This window comes from Pleurodeles waltl, chromosome 4_1 (assembly GCF_031143425.1).
Source record: "Pleurodeles waltl isolate 20211129_DDA chromosome 4_1, aPleWal1.hap1.20221129, whole genome shotgun sequence".
NCBI lineage: Eukaryota > Metazoa > Chordata > Amphibia > Caudata > Salamandridae > Pleurodeles > Pleurodeles waltl.
This window is the reverse complement of record NC_090442.1, coordinates 172,947,541-172,972,279: the sequence shown is the minus strand read 5'-3', so window position 1 is coordinate 172,972,279 and position 24,739 is coordinate 172,947,541. Positions and strand designations below refer to the sequence as shown.

At 49.2% G+C, this 24,739-nt stretch overlaps 1 protein-coding gene across 1 annotated transcript in view; it reads right to left on the bottom strand.

Annotated features, from left to right (window-relative positions):
- The window catches only part of LOC138287144 (V-type proton ATPase 116 kDa subunit a 4-like), a 1,145,905-nt gene that overhangs the window by 800,392 nt on the left and 320,774 nt on the right, over positions 1 to 24,739 (bottom strand). Inside the window, exon 4 of the mRNA XM_069227503.1 lies at positions 5,485 to 5,621. Coding sequence (XP_069083604.1) covers positions 5,485 to 5,621 — 137 coding nt within the window. The remainder of the gene's footprint in view (positions 1 to 5,484; positions 5,622 to 24,739) is intronic.

The window sequence follows — 24,739 nt, the reverse complement described above, 5'->3', positions numbered from 1 at the left end:
ACAGATGGGTTTCTGCCCTTGCTGCTTGAAGAGCTCAAGCCCAGGAAGGGAGGAGAAGGAGGCAACACCCTCTCCCTTAAGAAATTGGTGTTACGTGGCTTGGGAGGGGCAGCCACTGGTATGCTTTGAAGAGCACATTTGGTGCCCTCCTTGCATACCAGTCTGTACAGGTTCCAGGACCTCCAGTCCTTGCTCTGGTGTGAAATTGGATAATGGAAAGGGGAGTTACCACTCCCATGCCCATCACCACCCCTGGGGTGGTGCCGAGAGCGCCTCCACATGGCCACTTGGTTCTGCCATCTTGAATCCAAGGTGGGGAAAGGCCTCTGGGAGCTTCTGAGTGGCCAGGACAGGCAGGTGATGTCACAACCCCCTCCTGATAAGTGGTCACCCTGCTAGGTGACCAATCCCCCTTCCAGGGCTATTTAGGGTCTCCCTCATGGTTGGGTCCTCAGATTCGATGTGCAAGATTCCAGCAGGACTCCTTTTACGTTTACTTCAACATCTTTCCACTGGAACAGCAACTGGACTTCACAGGAACCGACAATCTGCAGCTCCAGCAACGACTTTGCCGTGTTACATTGTTTCTCCGGCTCCTTCCAGCAACTGCAATGTTTCCCCAGCTGTGCATCCTCTGAGGGCAGCAAGTCTTCAGTGTGCACCAAGAAGCAAGACGGAATCTCCATTAGAGTGAAGGAGTCCCTCCTGTGCTTCCACAGGCACCAACTGCAACGGTGGTGTGGGTCCTCTCTCCTGCAACTCTGCGTGGATCCTGCAAAACAGTTGGTTGTCCAGAGTTGTGCCCTTGGTCCCCTCTACCAGCTGTTCATCTTTGGAGGTGGTGAGTCTTTGCCTCTGCTTGCAGGACTGTACCCCTGTGCTTCATGACTCTTGCAGCTACCAAGGCTTGTTGGCTCTTCTTTCGAGGGATCTTCAGTCTCCTTGTAGCCCCGGCCTTCAGCACTCTGCCCTGCAATGAGTGGTCTCCTGCCTGCTGCTTGAGCGACATGGGACTCCTTTCCAGGTGTGCAATGTGGGCCTCACTGCGACTCCTGTGCCTGCTGCCTGTGAGTTGCCTGTTAGGGCTGCAGCCATGACTTCTTGCTCTCCTGACTTCTGAGGGATTCCTGGGACTCCCCTCCTTCGGTTGAGTACCCTCAGACCTTCCTGGTCTCTAGCAGCGCTGCAAATCCTCTTCTACAAATCTTGCCTTTGCGAAGGCTTGTTGAAGGTTTTTCCACACCACTGATGGATTGCAACTCTTCTTTCGACATGGGACTTTGACTGCATCACTTCTGGAGCTCTTCCTCTGCTCCTGTGCTGAATAACCAACTCCTGGTATTTACTGTCGTCCTGGTCCAGCATCTTCAGAAGGGTGGGTAGTGGCTCCTGCCCCAACCGGACACTCCAACTGGAACTGGACTTGGTCCCCTTCATTTGCAGGCCTTCTTCTGTCTGGATCCATCTTCTGTTTCTTGGAGTCTTGCTTGGATCTTGCACAGTCCTTTCACAAAGGTTCTCTGTGGGTTTGGGGAAAAACCAGGTACTTACCTCTTCTCTCCTAGTCACTGGGGGGCACTCTGGTACTTACCTTTTGGGGTTACTAGTTCCTCCAGCTCCCCTCTACAGATTCCACTTACCTGGGTGGGGGTCCATCATTGGCATTCCATGTTTTTAGTAGATTGGTTTGGGCTCTCCCAAGGGTCACTATTGCCAATTGTTATTGCACTGTGTTCTATTACTTTTTATACTCATTCCTGACAATTAAGGTGTATATAATAGTGTGTTTACTCACCTGCTAGTGGAGTATTGTCTATATAGTATTTTAGTATGTGTGTCACTAAAATAAATTACCTTTATTTTTGTAACCCTATGTGTTTCTTTCATGTGTGTAAATGATGTGTGACTATAAAGTGGTATTGCATGAGCTTTGCATGTCCTGGATAAGCCTTGGCTGCTCATCCACAGCTACCTCTAGAGAGCCTGGCTTTCTAGACATTGACTACACCTCACTAATAGGGGATATCAGGACCTCGTAGATGGTGATAACACAAAAGATGCTCACACACCTGATCAGCTTCCCACATGCACCAGGATCTACATTGGACAAAGAGGCTTGGACCGCCAATCTCCTTGGGGTAGAGTATTGTGTGAGGATGTTCGGGTCTTCTGGAGCATGCTGAGTGTAGGAAGCTAGTTATCTATGCACTGACCCAAATTTAGAGGTACACTATTGGCTTACAGGGGTTAAAAGTGAAAATACCAAACGCTCTCCTTTGTAGTAGTGTGGGCACACTTATTAGAGGGTGGTGTTAAGCAGTTGCTGAACAGACAGAGTCAATCAATAAGACACACACTCAAAGAGGAACTCAAGACCAATGGTTTAGAAAAATAGTTACTTTGTTTACATTATGTTTCAAAACCAGAATACTTTCAAGAGAATAAGTACTGTTGCAGTTTTATGAAGATTTGCAAGTAGGTAACACTTTTACTCAAATGCGCTTTTATGCTGCAGAGGTTCCAAGGTACTTTTACTGCATAGGGGTCCTTGCAATAAGTTTTCGGGGGTCCCCTGTGGGTATTAGGGTGCTAGAGGTGTAAAGTCACAAACAAGACCAGCAATTCAGCTTTACCTGCACTGAGGCGTTCAAGTGCAGTGGTGCTAGTCGAGTCAGGTTCCTGTGCACTGCACATTTGGCATCGAGGGAAGCCACCTAAAAAAAGAGTGCAGGGGCGGATGTGGGGACAAGTCTGGGAGCTCCCAACAGGAGGCTTGTCGGTGTGCATCCTAGGAGCTGGGGGACACCGTTGGACATTGTGAATCCGGGCGAGGGCACTCAACCGCAGAGGGTCTTAAGGAGAGCCAGAAGTGAAGAGGCCCCTTCCAAACCCTCAGGGCCCACAGGCATGCCGGAGTGAACGGGCCGCTCAAATACGAGGCACATGGCCTCATAGAACTCTTTAAGTTGAGTAGGGGTAGCTCCAGCTCCTGGAAACTCTGTGAGGCACAGACAGCCCAGGTGGTGGCTCTACCATGGAGCCAGGATTTGATGCACAACGCTTCCTAGTGTCATCGGCTGACGGACGAGTTGAAATTGAAGGCCTGTTCGATGACGACTTCTCTTTGTGTTGGGCGGACATACCCAATTGGCCCGATGACTTTGAGTGTGATGAAGATCTTTGTATCCGCTACCACTCCTGTGAACTTCCTCTCAATCAGGATCTGGAACACTGCAGTGTCACATGTCGAGCCATCAGGAGTTTGGGTCTATGGCACAGCAATCGGTGCAGGCCTTCAGGTAGTGTTTTCACTCGAGGCATCAAAGGAATACAAGATGAGGGTCCATCATCAGCATTGATTGATGACAGGTGCTACAGGGCTTGAAGCCAGCCTTCCTAGATCAGGGGCGGCTCCTCCATTAGGGCAGCGTTTATTATCAGTTTCTTGAAAAGGGGTGGGGCATTGGGGTAACGAGCACTTGAGGGGAGTGCACAGAGCACTCCCTTCAGATAGCATGTGTGTTTGTCTGGCCATCTCGGGCCGACCAAACACACATGCGCAGAAGGCTCTCTCCAGCCCAGCAACACAGTTGCTGGGTTGGAGAGAACCGGAACAGGATCCCAGTCCTTCTGGGAGTGCCCTGGCTGCGCGCTCCCAGCCAATCCTGATGCTACTTCGAACAGTGTCAGGATTGGCCACAGGGCAGGCTGGGAGCCTGTGTCTGCAGCACCAGCAATGAAGTAGATGGGGCGGCAGAGGCAGAGAAGATAAGTGTTTTTTTTAATGTTTTTTATGTAATGTAATGTGCCCCCCGCCATGCCCCTTTTGCAATCCACGAGCCGCAACTGTCCTAGATTACATTCTTGCCACACAAGGAGGAAAAACCTAAAAAATCGTCAATAAAACATTAAAGAAAGTTACTCAAAAAGTGACTAAGGGTCGGTCTTCTCTAGATCTGTGCTGACCGCTGCAGAAAGAGAAGAACTGATGTCAGCACACCCGGGTGACGCCTGTATAGGCACCATGTATGTCACTTCTAGTGAGGACATCACCACACGAAGCCTTAAGACAAAACCTACTGGCGAACAGGGGTACTGCTCATGAAATTTTTTCTGAATCCAGTCTGACGCCTAAGGATAATTTTAAGGTAAGGAATCTGCAGCTAGAAGTCTCTGTCAGATTTATCACTTAATATAGTGCTGCCACAGTGTACGGGTCTGATTTTGAATTGAGTTCACAAACAAAACAGTATAGGCCAGATTTAAAGAAAAGTGGCGCAGCACGGTGCTGTGCCAAAATTGGCAGCGCCACGCCGCACCACTTTAGAAACACAGGGATGCCCCGTATTTAAGGGACTATGGCGCACCACTGCATTTCCCCCTGTGTTGGTGCTAAATTTAGCTGCCAGCGCCAACGCAGGCATCCTTGCACCATCGTGCAAGGATGTCTGTGTTGATGGGTGTGATTGTTTACGTGCAGGAAGGTGTCCCTTCCTGCACATAAACAATCCCTCATGGCGCTTTGGCACTTCTGTGTGTGCTGCACAATGCAGCACACACAGAAGTACAGAAGCGTAATTTTCAAATGATTGTTTATGCGCAGGAAGGGACACCTTCCCGGACATAAACAATCATTTTCCTTTTTCTATGCTTGTGGCAGAATGCAGCACGCGTAGAAAAAGCAAAAAACAAGGAGGAATAAAAGTATTCCTCCTCGTTGCGCCCTGCTAACGCCACTCTTGTCTCATGTTTACGAGATTTCATAAATCTGAGGCAGCATCAAAATGCAATGGGTGTTGCTTTGGCACGCGTACAGCAACACCCATTGCACGCCCCTTCCACCACAGTGCTGTGTGGGAAGGGGCCGTATTTACAGGGTGGCATTAAGCTACAAAAAGTGGCTTAACGCCACCTTGTAAATACAGCGTTGTGCTTAGCGCCACAGGAGCGTCACTAAAAGTGACGCTTCTGTGGCGCTAGGGGCCTATAAATATGACCCTATGTGCCTTAGCAGGCAAAGAGGTTATGTAACGGCCGGGTGAGAGGGGAGGTCACATCTAGATAATGTAAAGAATTAGTTCTTGTATGGGACCATTATTTGGTGTGGGACCTGAATGTACCCCTCATGTACAGACTTGAACGAGGAAGACAGAGATTAGGTCATGTATGCTTATCACAGTGCTTACTATGGTGCCTTAGAAATGTCCTGAGAATACGATATATGGGAGGTGAAAAGAGTGATTTAACCTGGAAAGAAAATGTCGCTGTAATATAACCTCACTAATTTACATCAAAAGGGCACTCACTTGCTATCCCAAACAATATTATTTGAAGGCAATTTACATTTCATGTACACTAATATACGAAAAAACATATATTTTGGATACATTGATATTTTGGATACATTGAATTATTACTAGATTTAGTGAAACATACATGAAAACCACTGAATAAAAAAAGAGGTAGCTTAACCTCAAAACTCACTTCATCTGTGATATTCTTTGCAAGTACATGTTCGTTCAGGACCATCCAAACCGCAAAAGACAGCATGATGATCCCATGGCCACAGTCCCCAAACATCACAGCAAACAGAAAAGGGAATGTGATTATAGTGTAGGGAGCTGCAAAAAGTCAGGATGAGAAATAAGAAGTGAAAAGGAAACAAATGTGATGTAAAAAAGCAATAGCTGTGGTTGAGATGAGATATATAGAAACAAAGTAACAAAGGAAAAACAAAGAAATAAAAGAGTGAAGGTTACTTGAAAGATGAGCGATTTTGTGCAGGTGTTAGAAGAGAGCAGAGAAAAGTATACTAACATCAGAAAAGAATATGGATGTGTGATGACTGGCAGCCAAGTTGACAATTAGCACTATAATAGTGTGGCGAGACACAAAAAAGCTTTACAGTAAAAATGTGAGACAAAGAAGAGATAAATAGCAGGGAGTGGTGAGGGAGGATAACAGGGAGGTATGTATAGAAGGCAACACATTGGACTGAGAAAGAAGACTAAAGGTCAGATGTGAAGGCAGAGTTTTACTGCAACAAAACACATGCAAAAAGTGCAAATGAAATTTAAAAGACTCATCATGCACCACGTGTTAGGTGCCACAACAATATTCAATTGAGTTCCTTACAATATAGGTCCTGATACTTAAGGAATACGAAGCAATACAACTGATTGAAACAAACTCAGCCTCCAACTTAATTTATGTAAAAATTCCATGAAAGTGTGGATCTCATTGTAGCAAGACATCAGAACGTCACTGCTGGGACTGAAAAGTCCCCTGCAAATTAAGAAACTTGTACACTTGCCCTGAGTGCCCATCTGTGCTGTTGTCTTGATCCTTAATGCTGATTTTTGTGATAGGCGAACATGGATCATATGTGTGGACTATGACATAGGCCTGTCTCACAGAGTTCAGTCTTGTTGGACCGGGAAGAGTGTCCAAAGCGCTGCCCTCATAGTAGTGGAAGAATACCCCTTCACCAGGAGTTAAGCAGCAGAAGCGTGATGGTGGCAGCATACTGTGTAGGTATCAGTAGTAGTGAGCAGGTCCATATAATCCTACATCACTGGAGTGAAGCTTACAGGCTCACTCACTTTTTTAAAAGTTCAGCTGTTGTGTGTTTATCTCTCTACTGGCCTACATCAGGTTGATGTGGAAGTGTGTACATGATGGAAACATGAGTTGACTACATGTGCACTTTCAAGAAATACACTACACAAAGGATGGTGTGTGATACAATGCTCACATGGTAAATGTATATGTGTGCTAGCAGTGTGTATTTTTAAATGAACACACTCTGGCACAGTACAAAACGTGCAGTACTGAACAGTGTGTGCAGACTGAGTGTGTGGGTTGCATATAGGTATGCTGGTGGTGGAATAATGCATGAGGATAATAGCACTAGGCAGTGAGTGTCTTATGGATGTACAGTGAGTGCATACATTTGTGCACTGGTACATTACATGGAGGATCCTGGGTTCCATTTTGCACAGCCGAGGCCTGCCTGGTGCAAACATGAGGAATGGAAAAATTCCCCAGACAGATTTGTGTACTGCTGCATTCCTGTAAGCTGGGTGGAACATGTACTGGAGGATGGGAGGATGGGAGGATGGGAGAGGCAGACTCAAAGGACTCTTTGATTCAATTATAGATCACACGGAAGGAGCCTGGATACATCTCAGGAAGAAAGTGATATGGGACTGATAAGGGAATCATAAATAGCGGGTATAACAGCCCAGAATCAACCTTTTGATGCACATATCACTGTGGTTGGCATCTAGTTAGGAACTCTGGTTACTCCCATGAATCTTGTAGGTTAATTAGCTTAGGAGTCCTAGCTGCTGTGACAGACTTCCTTCTGGAGGAAGACGAAATGAGAAAGATGTCCATTTCAAAGACGCAGAATCTAAACATAACATTTTAAGACCGAGACACCAAATTACATTGGGTCTAGGGGCCCAAGTCTGCTGGTCTCCCTGTTGGGTGAGGGGCATTACCCTCATGGAAACTAAGACCACCTGTCCTGGAACCTGGAGAACCAGCGCCTGCCCGCTGGCCAAGGCTGGTGTGCATCATAAGGGAGAGGACAATGTTTGAAGGAGTGAGGTCCAGAGGGGAGCCCTGACGTGAGGACTCCCTGAATGGGGTGTGAGGAATCCACTTCCAAAACGATTGGGCCATAGCCTGTGTGGTGAACTGATTCAGTGACCCGAATGCCAGGGGGAGCTGCCATGGACTGAGCTAAGGAGTGAGGTGTGAGAAACCTGCTCCTGTACTGATTGGGCCACAGCCCATGTGTCAGACTGATTCAGAGATCCCGTATGCCAGGAGGTGCTGCTGTAGACTGACCCAAGGAACAAGGTGGGAGAAACCCGCTCCCGCATCGATCAGGCCATCGACTGTATGCCAGATTAAGGTCAGCGTGACCGGACTTGTGGCTGCCAGAGACGCTGAGACCAAGGGTCTGGGTCTTTGCCCGGGGCCAAAAAACTGCTGCTGTGACCAAGGTGGGACCAGCCCGCATTCCATGGACAGCACTGAAGGAGGTTCGAGGATCAACAGGACACTGCAGGAGCATTTCAGGAGCAAGGAGACCTCCCTCATCCCTGCTGAGGGAAAAGTGAATTACAGTGCAATCACCATGGCAGGATCAAGTCAGATTGTTGGAAACAGATGGTAGAGTGTCTGGCAGGTGCTGCAGCATGTGTCTGCATGCACCCAGACCCAGCCAATCTGGAAGATGACTGCGCTGCACTGATGAAGGGTTCCATTACACTGGAGTGGGTAAGCAAAGAACTGGGAATTTGAATCTCCAGGTTACACACCAACATTGGTACTGCAAGCCCATAGACTCTAGTGACTGAATTTACAAACATAGGCCCATATTTATACTTTTTTGCGCCGCATTTGCGTCACTTTTTGACGCAAAAGCAACGCAAACTTACAAAATACAGTTGTATTTTGTAAGGTTGTGCCTGATTTTGCGTAAAAAAACAACGCAAATGCGGCGCTCAAAAAGTATAAATATGGGCCATAGTCTGAGGGGAAAACTCTTGAATAAGGCCTAATAGTTTACATTCCCTGGATGCGGTCATCAGTGAATGGAGAATAACTTCAAACCCATTGCACTAGAGGTGGGAGGATAGGGAGTGCCCTGGCAACTACTAGAGTCCCGATCTCAAGGGGGATTGTATTATTGTTTTTGAATGTTGTGTGCCTTTGTATGTGTGGAGTTAGGAATAAAATATTTCTTTATATAAAAACAAGTATTTTACTAGTCATTAATTTATTGTTTGTGCTGCTTGCCCACTAAGGGCTTCATTTACAAGGCCTGTGGGAAAGGACAGAAATATGCCTTATCTTCAAGATATGGGGCATTTCTGTCCTCTTCCCCTGTGCTGGCTCACAAATTGCTGCCAGTCACCAACGCAGGCACCCTTGCACCTTGGTGTAAGGGTGCCTGCGTTGTGGGGATGATTGTTTTTGTTTTTTCCTCTTTCTATGTGTGCTGCTGCGAAAGATGTTTCTCGCTGTTGCATCACTCTTACCCCACCTCTGAGTGAGTGGCATAGGAATGTGACGCATTCCCAGACTTGTGAATCTGGGAATGCGCCAGATTCCTTAAGATTCCATGGGTGTTGCGTGGGAACACCACACGCAACACCCGTGGAACGCCCCATTCACGCAGTGTTATGTGTGAAAGGGGTCCATATTTACAAGGCTATGAAAAGCCACGCAAAGTGGCCTTGCGTGGCCCTGTAAATATGGCTGGCACACTGCACGACCAGAGCTTAAAAAAATGAGTCTCTGGTTGCTCAGTGTGCCCTCTTGAATGAGGCCCTGAGTTAGTAGTCCTGTCCACTGATCTATATCTGCTCTTTCCCCCAAAGGAGCCTTGACCTCTCGTCCTACACTAATCATCTGAGAGTTAGGTTCAGAAGGGGTGGCTTATTCCAGTTGAGCGGGATCCATAGTATGACAAGCCCTGGGAAAGCAGGAGTTAAAACAAGCATTTGCAATGTAATGGTCTTGCATTTGCTTGAGTTAGAGCAATTAGCGTTGTAAACTCATAACTAGACTTTTCTTGCCTCATAAACTGAAAATGAAAAGTAATACAGTTTCACATAAGCGAACCGACAGCCTCCATGAGCGTGAAGGAGACCCGAAAAAGGAAACATAAGTTCGCTCATAGTCAAACGTATCAGCAAAAGTGCAATTATCTATTTAACCGGCAAAAGTGCAATTATCCATGTAAAAGGGTCGATATAATGGAAAGCGCTCGACTACTGCCCAGGGAGATCATGCTGTCTACGAAATAAAAAGAAAAAGTAGTCCAGAAGCCATGCAGAAAACATGGAGCCTCATATGTTTTCACTAGTTTACCAGTGCACTTGAGGAGGGATAAACACCAGAAAAGGCATGACGTATGCATGCCTTTCACAAATTAAATCAAGCGAATTTTAAAAGGCATACCCATGAACCAACCAAACTGATGGGCGTGACATGGGTGTGGTTAAAAGCCCACGGAGATATTACAACAGGGGCCCGAGCACTTGCACGCTGGACCCTAAAATAAATCATCTATTGGTTCATGTGTTCGGAAGAGCTGGAGCATGATAATCAAACAGGACTCTATAAAAAGACCCCTATTCCTTTGTACCATGGCTTTTCTGATTTTGTTTATTTTAACTATAAGTCTTGGAGAATGAAGACAGCTTTAGAACACATTTTAAAGTGCTTTTGCCATTTACTGTTTAAACTACATACAGATCAAATGAAAAAATACCAGCTTTATGTAATTTTTTTCTTTTTCATACGGGCCAGGACATAAAAATACCATTTAAGCTGGTAAAATAACCACACAGGTGGCGACCCTAGCCGGAACAGATGTTGTGGCCACTTAATTTCAACTTGCCCTTCAGACCAAAATGCAGTTCTTATACTTATGACCAATGTTACTGACTATAAGCTTTAAAATGCTTAACTTCCAAACATTTCTCAAACAATTTGTCAAATGAGAAGAACCAAATGGCGTTTCACGGAAGGGCATGATCCAGGGATGTGAGGCAGTTTTTTTGGGATGTCGGGCGTAATTGTGATCCCAATCCGACCTTGGCTATTACTAGGGCACTAAGTTAGGAGTTTACTTGGTAGGGGTGTGAGAGGTAAACGTCACCCTTCACGAGGGCAGGTGACGTGTTTTCTGAATTTAAGCTTTAGTCCTTTATCACAAGCATCCTGGTAATTCCGATGGGCCTTGGAATTAAAGTTGTTGTCCTACATATGAAGAGAGTCAAAATCTCAGTGTGAAAAAACAGGAAAAACATGCTGGAGTTAGTGTAGAAACACCAGTTTCTCCTAGAAATACTGTAATTTCCGTTCCTTTCCTGCCTCAGAATCACAAGGTGTTCCCTCTAATGGTAATTCTGTGGAGAGAATGTGGTGTCACCTCTGGAGCTCCTAACTTTGGAATTGGGGGCCGGTTTGAATCTGGGCGTCAGCTCAACATCCTCTGATTCTGGGCTGATGGACAAATCTCTTAATTCCCCCACCACCTTAAAAAGTTTGACCTTGTGAAGTGGACCTGGACTAATGCTCATGTGAGAATACCTTTGGTCGAGCTCGCGCTATGTAAAACTGTGTAAATGTAAACGAAGGAAATCATTCCAGGGCACTTGTAATGAAAGCTTCAAAGCTAAACAGATGAAAAAAAATCTAAACTGCCCCAATATCATGCGTGTAGTGTTCCTGAAAGTGTGCTCAGAGACAGGCCATCGCATTCTCTCTCGTTCGACAGTGAATCGAGAAAGAACAGTAGATTGAGAAACGCTTTTTATGTGACGAGCGATGTTTGTCTGTGTTAAATTTAGGTAAGACACGTTTTATTTCTGTTGTGCTGTCACTTCAGTGCCTAGAAGCCGTCTTTTGCTGTGCATGAGGAGCGCAGCCATGTTGGCTCCTTTACCAGGTTTGCCGATGAGGATTCAATGCGGCTCCACGGGCGTCCCAGGAAGTGCAGGGTACTACAGTACCAAGCACCGAAGTCAACGATTGCGTGTAGGCATTAAATGGGGCGATGCTTAAAACAGCGCGTGAGTTTCTCGTGTCATACTGATAATAGTGTGTTCCTTCCTGCTTGTGTGAAAATGTTCCCTCCCAGTGCCTCCTCAGCTCAGAGCGATAAGAGAGGCTAAAACAGAACTCTCATTAACTGAGTTAGAGTAATATTTGCAACAGATTATGGGGGTCATTACAACATTGGCGGTAAAAGCCGCTTACCGCCGTGCAGAAGACCGCCAATACACCGCCGCGGAAATCCACCACAGCTATTATGACCCACATCTCGGAATCCGCCGAAATTCAGACACCCACACAAGTCCGCCACACCAAAGGTCAGTGATAAAATGGCAAAAACAAAACCTCCACCGTCACGCCAACAGAAACACGCTCATGCTATCACGACCCACGAATCCACGCGGCGGTCTTTCAACCGCGGTATTCCATTGGCAGTACACACCGCCACGCTCAAAATACATACACATCTCCAAAACACTGCCACATTGGACAATTCGAATTACACACACCTGATTCACATACAAACACCACTCCCACACACCCAACACAATATAAAACACACACCCACATCACCCAAAAACCCCTACGACCAAAACTGATTGACGAAGGCCAGAGAGAGAGCACAGAATAGACAACCCCACCACACAGAGGCACACAACACCATCACCCACACAACATCCACGCACAAAACACCACACACCACTACACATCACCACACTCATCACCACATACACCACCCCACACATCACCTACACCACCCCATGGCACGGCAAATACACCCCAGGTTCTCCGAGGAGGAGCTCAGGGTCATGGTGGAGGAAAGCGTATGGGTAGAGCCACAGCTATTTGGATCACAGGTGCAGCACACCTCCATAGCTAGGAAGATGGAGCTATGGTGAAGAATAGTCAACAGGGTCAACGCAGTGGGACAGCACCCAAGAAATCGGGACGACATCAGGAAGAGGTGGAACGACCTACGGGGGAAGGTGCGTTCCGTGGTCTCCAGGCACAACATCACGGTACAGCGGACTGGCAGCGGACCCTCACCTCCTCCCCCACAACTAACAACATGGGAGGAGCAGGTCTTGACCATTATGCATCCTGAGGGCCTCGGGGGAGTCGGTGGAGGAATGGACATCGGTAAGTCAAATCTTAACTATCATATCCCCCACCCTACCTGCATGCTATCACACACCCCCACCCTCACCCTCACCCCCTCCCCTATCACTCCAACTCCTCACTAATATACTAATAACACAAACCACCCATCCCAACACCAATCCCTGCATGAAACAACAAAGCATGGACACCCCTCACTAAAGCATGCCCACTGCACATACCCATAACACCACCATCATCACACAAGCCCCCACACAGGAATGCTAGCACTGGGGTACACGCTCACCCACCCATTGCACACCATGACACACACACATGCAATAATCATGCTTTTACACCCCTGCAGGACCACTACCTAACGTCACCAGACAGTAGGGTCCAGACATCTCTACCCTACCCACAGAAGAGGCCCACAGTAGCTCTGGCCAACTGGATCCGGATGACCAGCCCGGACCATCGTGGGCCTCGGGACAGTTGGTTCCCCTCGCACAGGCACAGCCCAACACAGACCTTCCGCCCTCTGGAAACACCAGCACAGCACCCACCCAGCGGGCCCATACCTCCGTACCCAGGACACATCAATCAGCTGTGTGTCCACCACTACAGGGAACCCAGGATAACCCTCCACCCCAACAACAACAGGGACCTGGGGACAGTGGTAGTGGGCACACGGTCCAGGGGACGGAGGCACAGGAACACAGGGGAACTGGGAGGGCTGCCGTGCGATAGGGGTGGACTGGCCCAGGGAACCCACTCTCCACGAAGCCCTCTCCTCCATCATGGGAGCCTACCACCACTCCCAGGAGACGATGGCTACGGTCCTGGCCAAGTTTCAGGAGACCCAGCGCCTGCAGGAGGAACAGTATTTGGGCTTCAGGGAGGAACTCAGAACCATCAGCACCGCCCTGGGCACCATCATAGGGGTGCTGAAGAACATACAGAACACCATGAGGGACACCGTGGCACTCCAAGGGGCCCCTGACACTAGCATGGACGATGAACTGGCCACCACCTCCGCCGGCGCTAATGGACAGGACGCCCCACCACAGGACCACCACACCAGCACCCCACCCCCTGCAGACGGAGAACCACCCCGCAAGCGGTCCCTGAGATCCAGGAACAGGACAGAGCACGATGGCAAGGCCCCCACCAAGAAATGAGACCACCCTGATTGTCATCCCACTGTCCCACTTTGTAACCCTGTTCATATTGGAACTGCCCCAGCTCCACTTCCTATGCCCATATGGGCAGTGCACCTGTGAGACTAATAGACTGGACTCTGCCATGGACATTCCTCCACCATCACCCCTCACCATTTTACCACCCCCTCCAATAATTAGCACTGCAATAAACACCCTTGAAGCACAAAACAATCTGGAGTCAGTCTGTGATTTAGAAAAAGTGCATTAGCTATGACAGTGACAAAATCCGTTCTCAATAGTAATGTCAACATACCTATGTCACACATCACAAGTCCATGAAGGATGCAGGCAGATGACACACGTTGGTAACCACAACTGTGAAACCGTAATGGAAATGTACAACTCAGTTACCAAATACTGGTTGAAATTGACAGAGAGGATAGAGGTAGAAGTGTGAAAGTACTTGTAGTAGTCAAGAAAGTGTTCTCACCTGTGTATCACTGGAAATATTGCTGGATGACTGAGTCCCTGTTGTCAATGTCTTCTTCCTCTGCTTCCTCCTCACCACTGTCCACAGGCTCCACAGCTGCCACAACACCGTCATCTGGACCATCCTCCTGTAGAAAAGGCACCTGGCGTCGCAAAGCAAGATTGTGAAGCATACAGCAGGCGATGATGATCTGGCACACCTTCCTTGGTGAGTAGAATAGCGAACCACCTGTCATATGGAGGCACCTGAACCTGGCCTTCAGGAGGCCGAAGGTGCGTTCGATCACCCTCCTAGTCAGCCCATGGGCCTCATTGTAGCGTTCCTCTGCCCTTGTCCTGGGATTCCTCACTGGGGTCAATAGCCATGACAGGTTGGGGTAACCAGAGTCCCCTAATAGCCACACCCGGTGCCTCTGGAGTTGACCCATCACATAAGGGATGCTGCTATTCTGCAGGATGTAGGCGTCACGCACAGAGCCAGGGAACATAGCATTAACCTGGGAGATGTACTGGGCTGCCAAACATACCATCTGTACATTCATCGAATGATAACTCTTCGGGTTCCTGTACACCTGTTCACTCCTGTGGGGGGGAGACCAGAGCTACATGGGTTCCATCAATGGCACCTATGATGTTAGGGATATGTCCAAGGGCATAGAAGTCACCTTTAACAGTAGCCAAATCCTCCACCTGAGGGAAAACGATGAAGCTTCTCATGTGTTTCAGCAGGGCAGACAACACTCTGGACAACACGTTGGAAAACATAGGCTGGGACATCCCTGATGCCATGGCCACTGTTGTTTGAAAAGACCCACTTGCTAGGAAATGGAGCACTGATAGCACCTGCACTTGAGGGGGGATTCCTGTGGGATGGCGGATTGCTGACATCAGGTCTGGCTCCAACTGGGTACACAGTTCCTGGATTGTGGCATGGTCAAACCTGTAGGTGATGATTAAATGTCGCTCCTCCATTGTCAACAGGTCCACCAGCGGTCGGTAAACCGGAGGATTCCGCCATCTCCTCACATGTCCCAACTGACGGTGCCTAGGAAGGACAAAAGCGACCACAGAGTCAAGCAACTCAGAGGTATGTACCCACAGGTACACAGAACACAAAACATAATCCAAAAAGTTGTCTGTATGTGTGTTGAGTCCAGGCCTAGGTATGTGTGACGCAGTTGAAAATGAAGCCATGTGGGCCCCTGAAATGGCGGCTGCCTGACCTCTAAACTGGGACAATGGGATGTGAGGTAACTGCGCTGGCGTTGTACACCGTTGCGGTAATCGGTCAAGGACCGCTGCGCAATGTTGCATTGGTTAACATTGGACCCTATGGATCCGAGGAGCCAATGACGAAGTGCGCCGGCGGTGATGATACGCACCGCCGCGGACGTCACCGCCGCGGACGTGACCGCCATTACTCGACACCTGATCTTCGACAGGAGAGGACCTATACTGCAAGTGCTGATGTGACCTCGGTCTGGAAGAGACAATGGCACGTGCGTCTGGGGAAAAGGCCCCTGCCTTCACTGCACAGGAGTTGGAGAAGCTCGTGGACGGGGTCCTCCCCCAGTACACGCTACTCTACGGTCCTCCAGACCAACAGGTGAGTACATAGGGTGCAAGTTGTATGGGCTATGCCTGGGTGGAGAGGGCTGGTTGTAAGAAGGAAGGGGGCAGAGTTCTGCATGCATGAAGGACTGTGAATGCATGTGCCACATGGCAAGGGTAGGGATGTGGGCCACTCACTTCGACGGTGCAGTTGGTAATGACTTCTCTTCTTCCCCTGTACATGTCATGTAGGTCAGCGCCCACCAGAAGAAGGATATTTGGCGTGCCATCGCCAAGGACGTCCGGACCCTGGGGGTCCACCAGAGATGGAGCACCCACTGCCGTAAAAGATGGAAGGACATTCGCCGCTGGAGCAAGAAGACGGCGGAGGCTCAGCTGGGGATGGCCTCCCAACGTGGGAGGGGTGCCCGTCACACCATGACCCCCCTGATGTTCCGGATCCTGGCGGTGGCCTACTCTGAGTTGGATGGGCGCTTGAGGGCATCACAGCAGACGCAAGGGGTTGAGTACACTCTCATTCAGCTGACTTTGCACGCAGTGGAGGGGTCTGGGTGGGGGAGGAGGGCTGTGGGTTTCCCTAGGCCAGGGCGAGTTCCGTAAGCTAGGCCCCTCCGTAATGCAGGCCATTTGGCACTCCACCCCACCTCTGTAGAGTGCCAAGTACAGGTATACATGCCCCTGTGTCATCTATGTGTGCAGATGTCCACCATAGCCATGTAGGCCATATCCCAGGAACTGCATCTGTAGAGCCCAACAGTGCGGCGTAGTGCAGGGGGCTGCTGTGTCTGTATTGTCCACCAACGGTAGCGGTAAGCCATGCACTCAACCTGTCTTTCTTCTGTCGTCCCCCCCCCCTTTTTGTGCTCTCCCTGTTCTTTTGTGCATCAGCATCATCAGGTGGAGGTACGGTGGCACCGGAGCATGAGGGGGCTGCATCCCACATGACTATGAAGGGCCACACCACGGACTCAGAATACACCAATGGGACGGAGGGCGAGGGGAGCTTCACGGCGGTGGCCGGATCAGTAACCAGCGACACGGACTCGTCCTCCGATGAGAGCTCCTTTGTGGTGGCGGCAACATCTGTGCCCCCCAGTTCTACAGGTACAGCCGCCACCCCCCCTACCAGCACCGCCCTGCCAGCAGCCCCTTAGCCTTCGCCCGTGCCCGCTCACCCAGGAGGGTGGGCATCACCTTCGCCCCAGGCACCTCAGCCCCTGCCCCTGTCACCTCTGCTGCCTTCAGTGAGGAGGCCATTGACCTCCTCAGGTCACTCACTGTTGGGCAGTCTACCATTGTGAATGTCATCCAGGGTGTAGAAAGGGAGTTGCAACACACTAATGCATTCTTGGAGGGCATTCATTCTGGTCAGGCTGCCCATCATCGAACCCTGCAATCTCTGGCCTCAGCACCGATGGCAGCCATTGTCCCTGTGTCAAGCCTCCCCCCTCCAACTTCCTCCACCCAGGCCCAATCCCCTGTACCTCTGCCTATCCCAAGCACACCATCAGACCAGCCTGCACACACATCAACACACAAGGGAAGCTCAGGCAAACATAAGCACCACACATCCCACAGGCACTCACACAAGCATCACCCACATACAGACACAGCAACATCCACTGCCTCCACTGTGTCCCCCTCCTCGTCGTCTCCCTCCTCCCTCCCAGTCTCGTCTACACTCTCACCTGCATGCACTACCACTACAGCCACTAGGACTCGCACCAGCACACCCACCACCACACCCCGCTCACCTGCACTCACCACCCCCACTACCATTTAAACGTCCTCTGTGTCCTCTCCCAGTGTGTCTGTGACGCCCCCTCCCAAAGTACACAAACGCGGGCACACACACACCCAACATCCATCCACCTCACGACAGCCTCCAGAACATGCACCTGCACCCAAATCATCAAAAGTTACACCTCCTACAACCACCTCCTCTTCCTCCACTCCCAGACCCCCTCAAGCTACCCATCCCAGTGTTCATCAGAAACTTTTCCTGAGCAACGTTGACCTCTTTCCCACCACCCCCGCCTCCAATTCATAGGTCCCGTACTAGCACCTCAGCCAAAAAAAAATCTCCGGTACCAGTGGTGCCTGTTAGAGGTATGTGGAGTGCACCGGGCACCAGGGCAGCCAGTGTGACACGGAGCCAAAGCACAGGCAGTCCCCCCCGTGAAGCACCAGAAGTTGGACAGTGCCCGACGGGACAGGGGGAAGACTCCAGCCGGCAAAGCCGCTCACAAGGGTCCCGGGGGGAGTGTTGACTCAGCTGTGACTCCACCCAAGGTGGGGAAGGGGCAGAAGAAAGCGCCAAAGTCTGGGAAGAGCAGCACGGCGGAGAAGGACGCCATCATCCCCGCTGCCCAGGAGGCCACCGCCAGCCCGATCGTCACTGGTCAGGACACCACCGCCAGAGTCAGTGCCCAGGAGGGCAGTCCAATCGTCACTGGTCAGGAGACCACCGCCAGAGTCAGTGCCCAGGAGGGCAGTCTCATCATCACTGGTCAGGACACCACCGCCAGAGTCAGTGCCCAGGAGGGCCCCGGCAGCCACAGCCCCGCTGGGCAATGAGGGACCGCCATGGCAAACACCGCTGCACAGGTCAGAAACTGCAAAGTCAAGCACCGCTGAACAGGGCAAGCACCGCTGAACAGGGCAAAGACCGACATGGCAAGCACCGCTGAACAGGTCAGAAACTGCAAAGTCAAGCACCGCTGAACAGGGCAAAGACCGCTGAACAGGGCAAAGACCGCCATGGCAAGCACCGCTGAACAGGTCAGAAACTGCAAAGTCAAGCACCTCTGAACAGGGCAAAGACCACCATGGCAAGCACCGCTGAACAGGGCAAAGACCGCCATGGCAAGCACTGCTGAACAGGGCAAGCACCGCCAAGTCAAGCACAGGTAGCCCATGTGCGGCAGGGGCAGTGACGGAACTGGGACCGTCACGGGGAGAGTGATGTACTCTGGGCACCAGTCCCCCTCCAGAACCAGTGGAGAACAGCATCCACTACCTCAGTCCTTAACAGGATGAAGCACTCTGGGCACCAGTCCCCCTCCAGAACCAATGGAGAACAGCATCCACTACCTCTGTCCTTAACAGGATCAGAACTAGTGGAGAACAGCATCCAATACCTCTGTCCTTAACAGCATGAAGCACTGTCGGCACCAGTCCCCCTCCAGAACCAGTGGAGAACAGCATCCACTACCTCTGTCCTTAATAGGATGAAGCACTCTGGGCACCAGTCCCCCTCCAGAACCAGTGGAGACTGTCATCCACTTGAGAGACTGTGGCTTTGCACTCCCCAGGATTTTACAGTGGGCAAACCACCCACTGAAAAGACTTGTGAGACTGTGGCTTTGCACTCCCCAGGATTAAGCAGTGGGCAAACCACCCACTGAAAAGACTTGTGAGACTGTGGCTTTGCACTCCCCAGGATAAAGCAGTGGGCAAACCACCCACTGAAAAGACTTGTGAGACTGTGGCTTTGCACTCCCCAGGATGGTACAGTGGGCAAACCACCCACTGAAAAGACTTGTGAGACTGTGGCTTTGCACTCCCCAGGATAAAGCAGTGGGCAAACCACCCACTGAAAAGACTTGTGAGACTGTGGCTTTGCACTCCCCAGGATAAAGCAGTGGGCAAACCACCCACTGAAAAGACTTGTGAGACTGTGGCTTTGCACTCCCCAGGATGGTACAGTGGGCAAACCACCCACTGAAAGGACTTGTGAGACTGTGGCTTTGCACTCCCCTGGATGGTACAGTGGGCAAACCACCCACTGTAGAGACTTGAGAGACTGTGGCTTTGTACTCCCCAGGATACATCAATGGGCATGGAGCCCCGTCGTGGATCTGGTGTGGTGCTGTCATCCGGCTGAGGTGCCCCCCCTTCCCTTCCCCCTGAGGTGCCTGTTGTATTTCAATCTGATGCCCCAGCAGTGTTCTCTCCGTTTCTGGTCTGGTATCTGATGTGGGCTTCACCCATGCATTTTGGGCCCAGTGGTCCACGGACATTGAATGGTGCATACCTGCACTACTAATCGTGATGTATATTTTGTTGTATATAAATCTGTATATATTAGCTTACTGTATTTTGATACATTATAATGGTTCAACTCATTTCCTTTTGTCTTTGCATTCTTCCGGGGGAGGGTTTGGGGGTTGTTACTGTGATGTTTGGATATGCATTGGTGTGTGTGTTGTAGTGGGTGAGGGTCGGGGTGGGGCTGGGGGTGTTGCGTGTGCGTGTCCCTGACTTTTGCCTCCCCCCTCCCCTATGTCGTAGGTGCAGTACTCACTGTTGTCTTCGGCGCCGGCGTTGCTGATGATCGTAGAGGAGCAGGAAGACTATCGCAGGGAGTATTTGGAGTTCCGGCTCCATGGTGCCCTCCTTCCTCGTGGAGTGTGTTGAGGTGAGTGTTTTCCCTTTGAAATGGCTGTTTCCACCGTGTTTTTATCCACGGTGAATCCGCCCCGGAAAAGGGGGCGGATTGGTAGGTTGTGATACTGTGGGCGGTACTTTGTCTCCCGCCTGTCTGTTAGTGGTGACCGCCGCGCTGCTTGTCTGTACCAACGTGGCGGTCGGAGTGTTAAAGTGGCTGTCTTTGTTGGCGGTTTCCGCCACGGTCATAATTCCCTTTTTTTGTCCGCCGGCCTGTTTGCGGTCTTACCACCGCTTTAACACCATCCGCCAGGGTGGTAATGACCCCCAATGTCATTAAAGTTAATGGGTGGCCCAGAATTAACGGCTTGGTGTTAGCATCTGTGAGTGACCCTCCAGTCACACGTTCGATTTACGTCAGGGCCCACTCAAACCTTCATCCTTCCCCGGCAAATGAGTAGCACTTATTAATTTGGGAAATAATTTGATCTGTTTCTGCCACACTGTGGTGGAAGGCGCTACATACGTTATTTTTAATTTGTTGTCAAAAATCGGAAATAATTATAGTGGAAAACTAGCACTTTGGGAAGGATGCCCCATATCACAGAATGAACATTCAAAGTCATTTACAAAAACACGTTCTAACCTCATGCACTGTTTAATAAAGATAACACACCCATCTCTCCAACACATAAGACTATAACACATCTCACATTTTAATATCACTGCACAACAGCAACCAACAATATCTCGGAAAATATCTCTGTGACTATCCACAGGGCTACATTCTCGCACCTGCTCCTATTTGTTTCTTCTCCCCAATGCGTGCTCATATTCCGCCACACTTTTTCCTTTTGCCGCATTTCCCCATACATTTAGCAAACACATAATAATACACTTTGCTTCTGCAAATATAAGTAAATGGAATTCCTACTCAGTCAGCGCTGGTAATATTTCTCTCCCTGTGCATGCCTGGCTATATACCTTTGTTGGAGTGTAGTTTTATAATCAAAATTAACATGAAATGTTCATGAATTAATACATAATAATGCCGCATAGAAAATATATTGCTGTATTTTACTAAACGTGTGTTTGAAATGTGCTCACGGGGAGTGGCCATCAACGTATACGATGATAAATGAAACTGACTAATACTGAAATATGAATGTACTAATGCATGATTTTGTATTAGCATTAAGAGATATATGTTAAAGTTTTGCTAATTAATCACTAGGCCTTAGTTAGCATGAGTCAGGTCTAGCTGCCCAGTTTCATATTAAAAAAAAAATTCTAACGTGCAATGTGCTGACTTGCTGAAGGACAGGTAGTCGTAATTTTCCAGAAGCTAGAAGATGTGTGTAACCGTAGTAAAATCTTTCTCGTGAGACTCGACTTGCTCAAGGAGACATTCTTGCCGAATGCAACAGTGTAAATTTGCAACCAGTACAAGGTCGCCTGAACTGGTATAGACAATGGAACTACTGACTGAGCCTGAGAAACTATAAGTTTGTACCTGACATTCTACCCGTTGGAGCTGTCAATTAGAGGAGCCAATAAACTACGTGAGAACTGTTATGAGGTGACAATTTTAATGAGGCGCCAAGTAAACCATTGGATGGAGATAGTGGTGCACCAAAACCTGCCCAATTGGAAATTAGGGGACTGTACAACAAGTTCGATATAATTCTTTGACACAAGGAGAAATGAGCATTTGCGTGCCTTTTTGCTATTACCCAGCCACTCTGTTACTCTGCTTAAAGACTTTGCTGTTTAATCCTTTAAACCATCCTCATCCTTGCCTTACTCATTCTATACTTTTCCTCCTTATGAGGGAGGTATTCCCTTATTGCCCGTCTTGCTGAACTTTGCCGTGTTTCCTGGCTGATGGTGAATCAACTGCTGTCCTGAGGACAAAGACTGACTCTGTATGCTGGCCCATTACGGAGGGTAACTATATGATGATGAAATTGTAATTGTCTGTTTGCCTTTTCTTTCTAGATACCAACTGCTTCTTTTGATAGAGACCATGGATAGATGTTTTCTAAATTTGTGTTGCTAAATAGTTTTGCATGAAGCCCAACATGCTAATGCTGATTCGAGGTTAGTTAAGGAATTCACTAAACCGACGCAAATAGACAAATGACTGGATCTATGCTTTGTTGAATAATGCGCTAATGATGATCTGCTAAAGTTAATTCTTGTTGACGTCGTGGTATGTTCTAATGTTTGTGATTCTTGCACTGCTGAAGTCTTATTCAAGTTGCCATAATATAACCGTGTTGATGTGTTTTCTGGTATTGTGACTAATAAACTTGCTAGTAGAGTGTAATCAATAGGGAATAAATATCATAAATCTTACTAAATTCTGTGTGGTTATTCATGATTGAAAGGTCATGGTGTGTTTCAATTCTTATTGATGTTATTGATTAATATGATTGATTTGTGTAGGAAGTTGGCTCTGTATGTACTATTTCAAAGTAAGAAATAGCATGCACAGAGTCCAAGGGTTCCCCTTAGAGGTAAGATAGTGGCAAAAAGAGATAATTCTAATGCTCTATTTTGTGGTAGTGTGGTCGAGCAGTAGACTTATCAGAGGGTAGTGTTAAGCATTTGTTGTACACACACAGTCAATAAATGAGGAACACACACTCAAAAGACAATTCCAGGCCAATAGGTTTTTATATAGAAAAATATATTTTCTTAGTTTATTTTAAGAACCACAGGTTCAAGATTTACAAACAATACTTTAAATGAAAGGTATTTCACTCAGGTATCTTAGGAACTGTGAATCAACACAATAGCATGTACAGTTGTGGCAAAAATGGCAAGAAGCTATTTTAAAATTGGACACTGCAAAATTCAACAGTTCCTGGGGGAGGTAAGTAAATGTTAAGTTCACAGGTAAGTACAATACTTACAGGGTTCAAAGTTGGATCCAAGGTAGCCCACCGTTGGGGGTTCAGGGCAACCCCAAAGTTACCACACCAGCAGCTCAGGGCCGGTCAGGTGCAGCGGTCAAAGTAGTGCCCAATACGCATAGACTTCAATGGAGAAGGGGTGCCCCGGTTCCAGTCTGCCAGCAGGTAAGTACCTGCGACTTCGGAGGGCAGACCAGGGGGGTTTTGTAGGGCACCGGCGGGGGACACAAGTCAGCACAGAAAGTACACCCTCAGCTGCACTGGGGCAGCCGGGTGCAGTGTGCAAACAGGCTTCGGGTTCGCAATAGGTTTCAATGGGAGACCCATTGCACACCATGACACACACACATGCAATAATCATGCTTTTACACCCCTGCAGGACCACTACCTAACGTCACCAGACAGTAGGGTCCAGACATCTCTACCCTACCCACAGAAGAGGCCCACAGTAGCTCTGGCCAACTGGATCCGGATGACCAGCCCGGACCATCGTGGGCCTCGGGACAGTTGGTTCCCCTCGCACAGGCACAGCCCAACACAGACCTTCCGCCCTCTGGAAACACCAGCACAGCACCCACCCAGCGGGCCCATACCTCCGTACCCAGGACACATCAATCAGCTGTGTGTCCACCACTACAGGGAACCCAGGATAACCCTCCACCCCAACAACAACAGGGACCTGGGGACAGTGGTAGTGGGCACACGGTCCAGGGGACGGAGGCACAGGAACACAGGGGAACTGGGAGGGCTGCCGTGCGATAGGGGTGGACTGGCCCAGGGAACCCACTCTCCACGAAGCCCTCTCCTCCATCATGGGAGCCTACCACCACTCCCAGGAGACGATGGCTACGGTCCTGGCCAAGTTTCAGGAGACCCAGCGCCTGCAGGAGGAACAGTATTTGGGCTTCAGGGAGGAACTCAGAACCATCAGCACCGCCCTGGGCACCATCATAGGGGTGCTGAAGAACATACAGAACACCATGAGGGACACCGTGGCACTCCAAGGGGCCCCTGACACTAGCATGGACGATGAACTGGCCACCACCTCCACCGGCGCTAATGGACAGGACGCCCCACCACAGGACCACCACACCAGCACCCCACCCCCTGCAGACGGAGAACCACCCCGCAAGCGGTCCCTGAGATCCAGGAACAGGACAGAGCACGATGGCAAGGCCCCCACCAAGAAATGAGACCACCCTGATTGTCATCCCACTGTCCCACTTTGTAACCCTGTTCATATTGGAACTGCCCCAGCTCCACTTCCTATGCCCATATGGGCAGTGCACCTGTGAGACTAATAGACTGGACTCTGCCATGGACATTCCTCCACCATCACCCCTCACCATTTTACCACCCCCTCCAATAATTAGCACTGCAATAAACACCCTTGAAGCACAAAACAATCTGGAGTCAGTCTGTGATTTAGAAAAAGTGCATTAGCTATGACAGTGACAAAATCCGTTCTCAATAGTAATGTCAACATACCTATGTCACACATCACAAGTCCATGAAGGATGCAGGCAG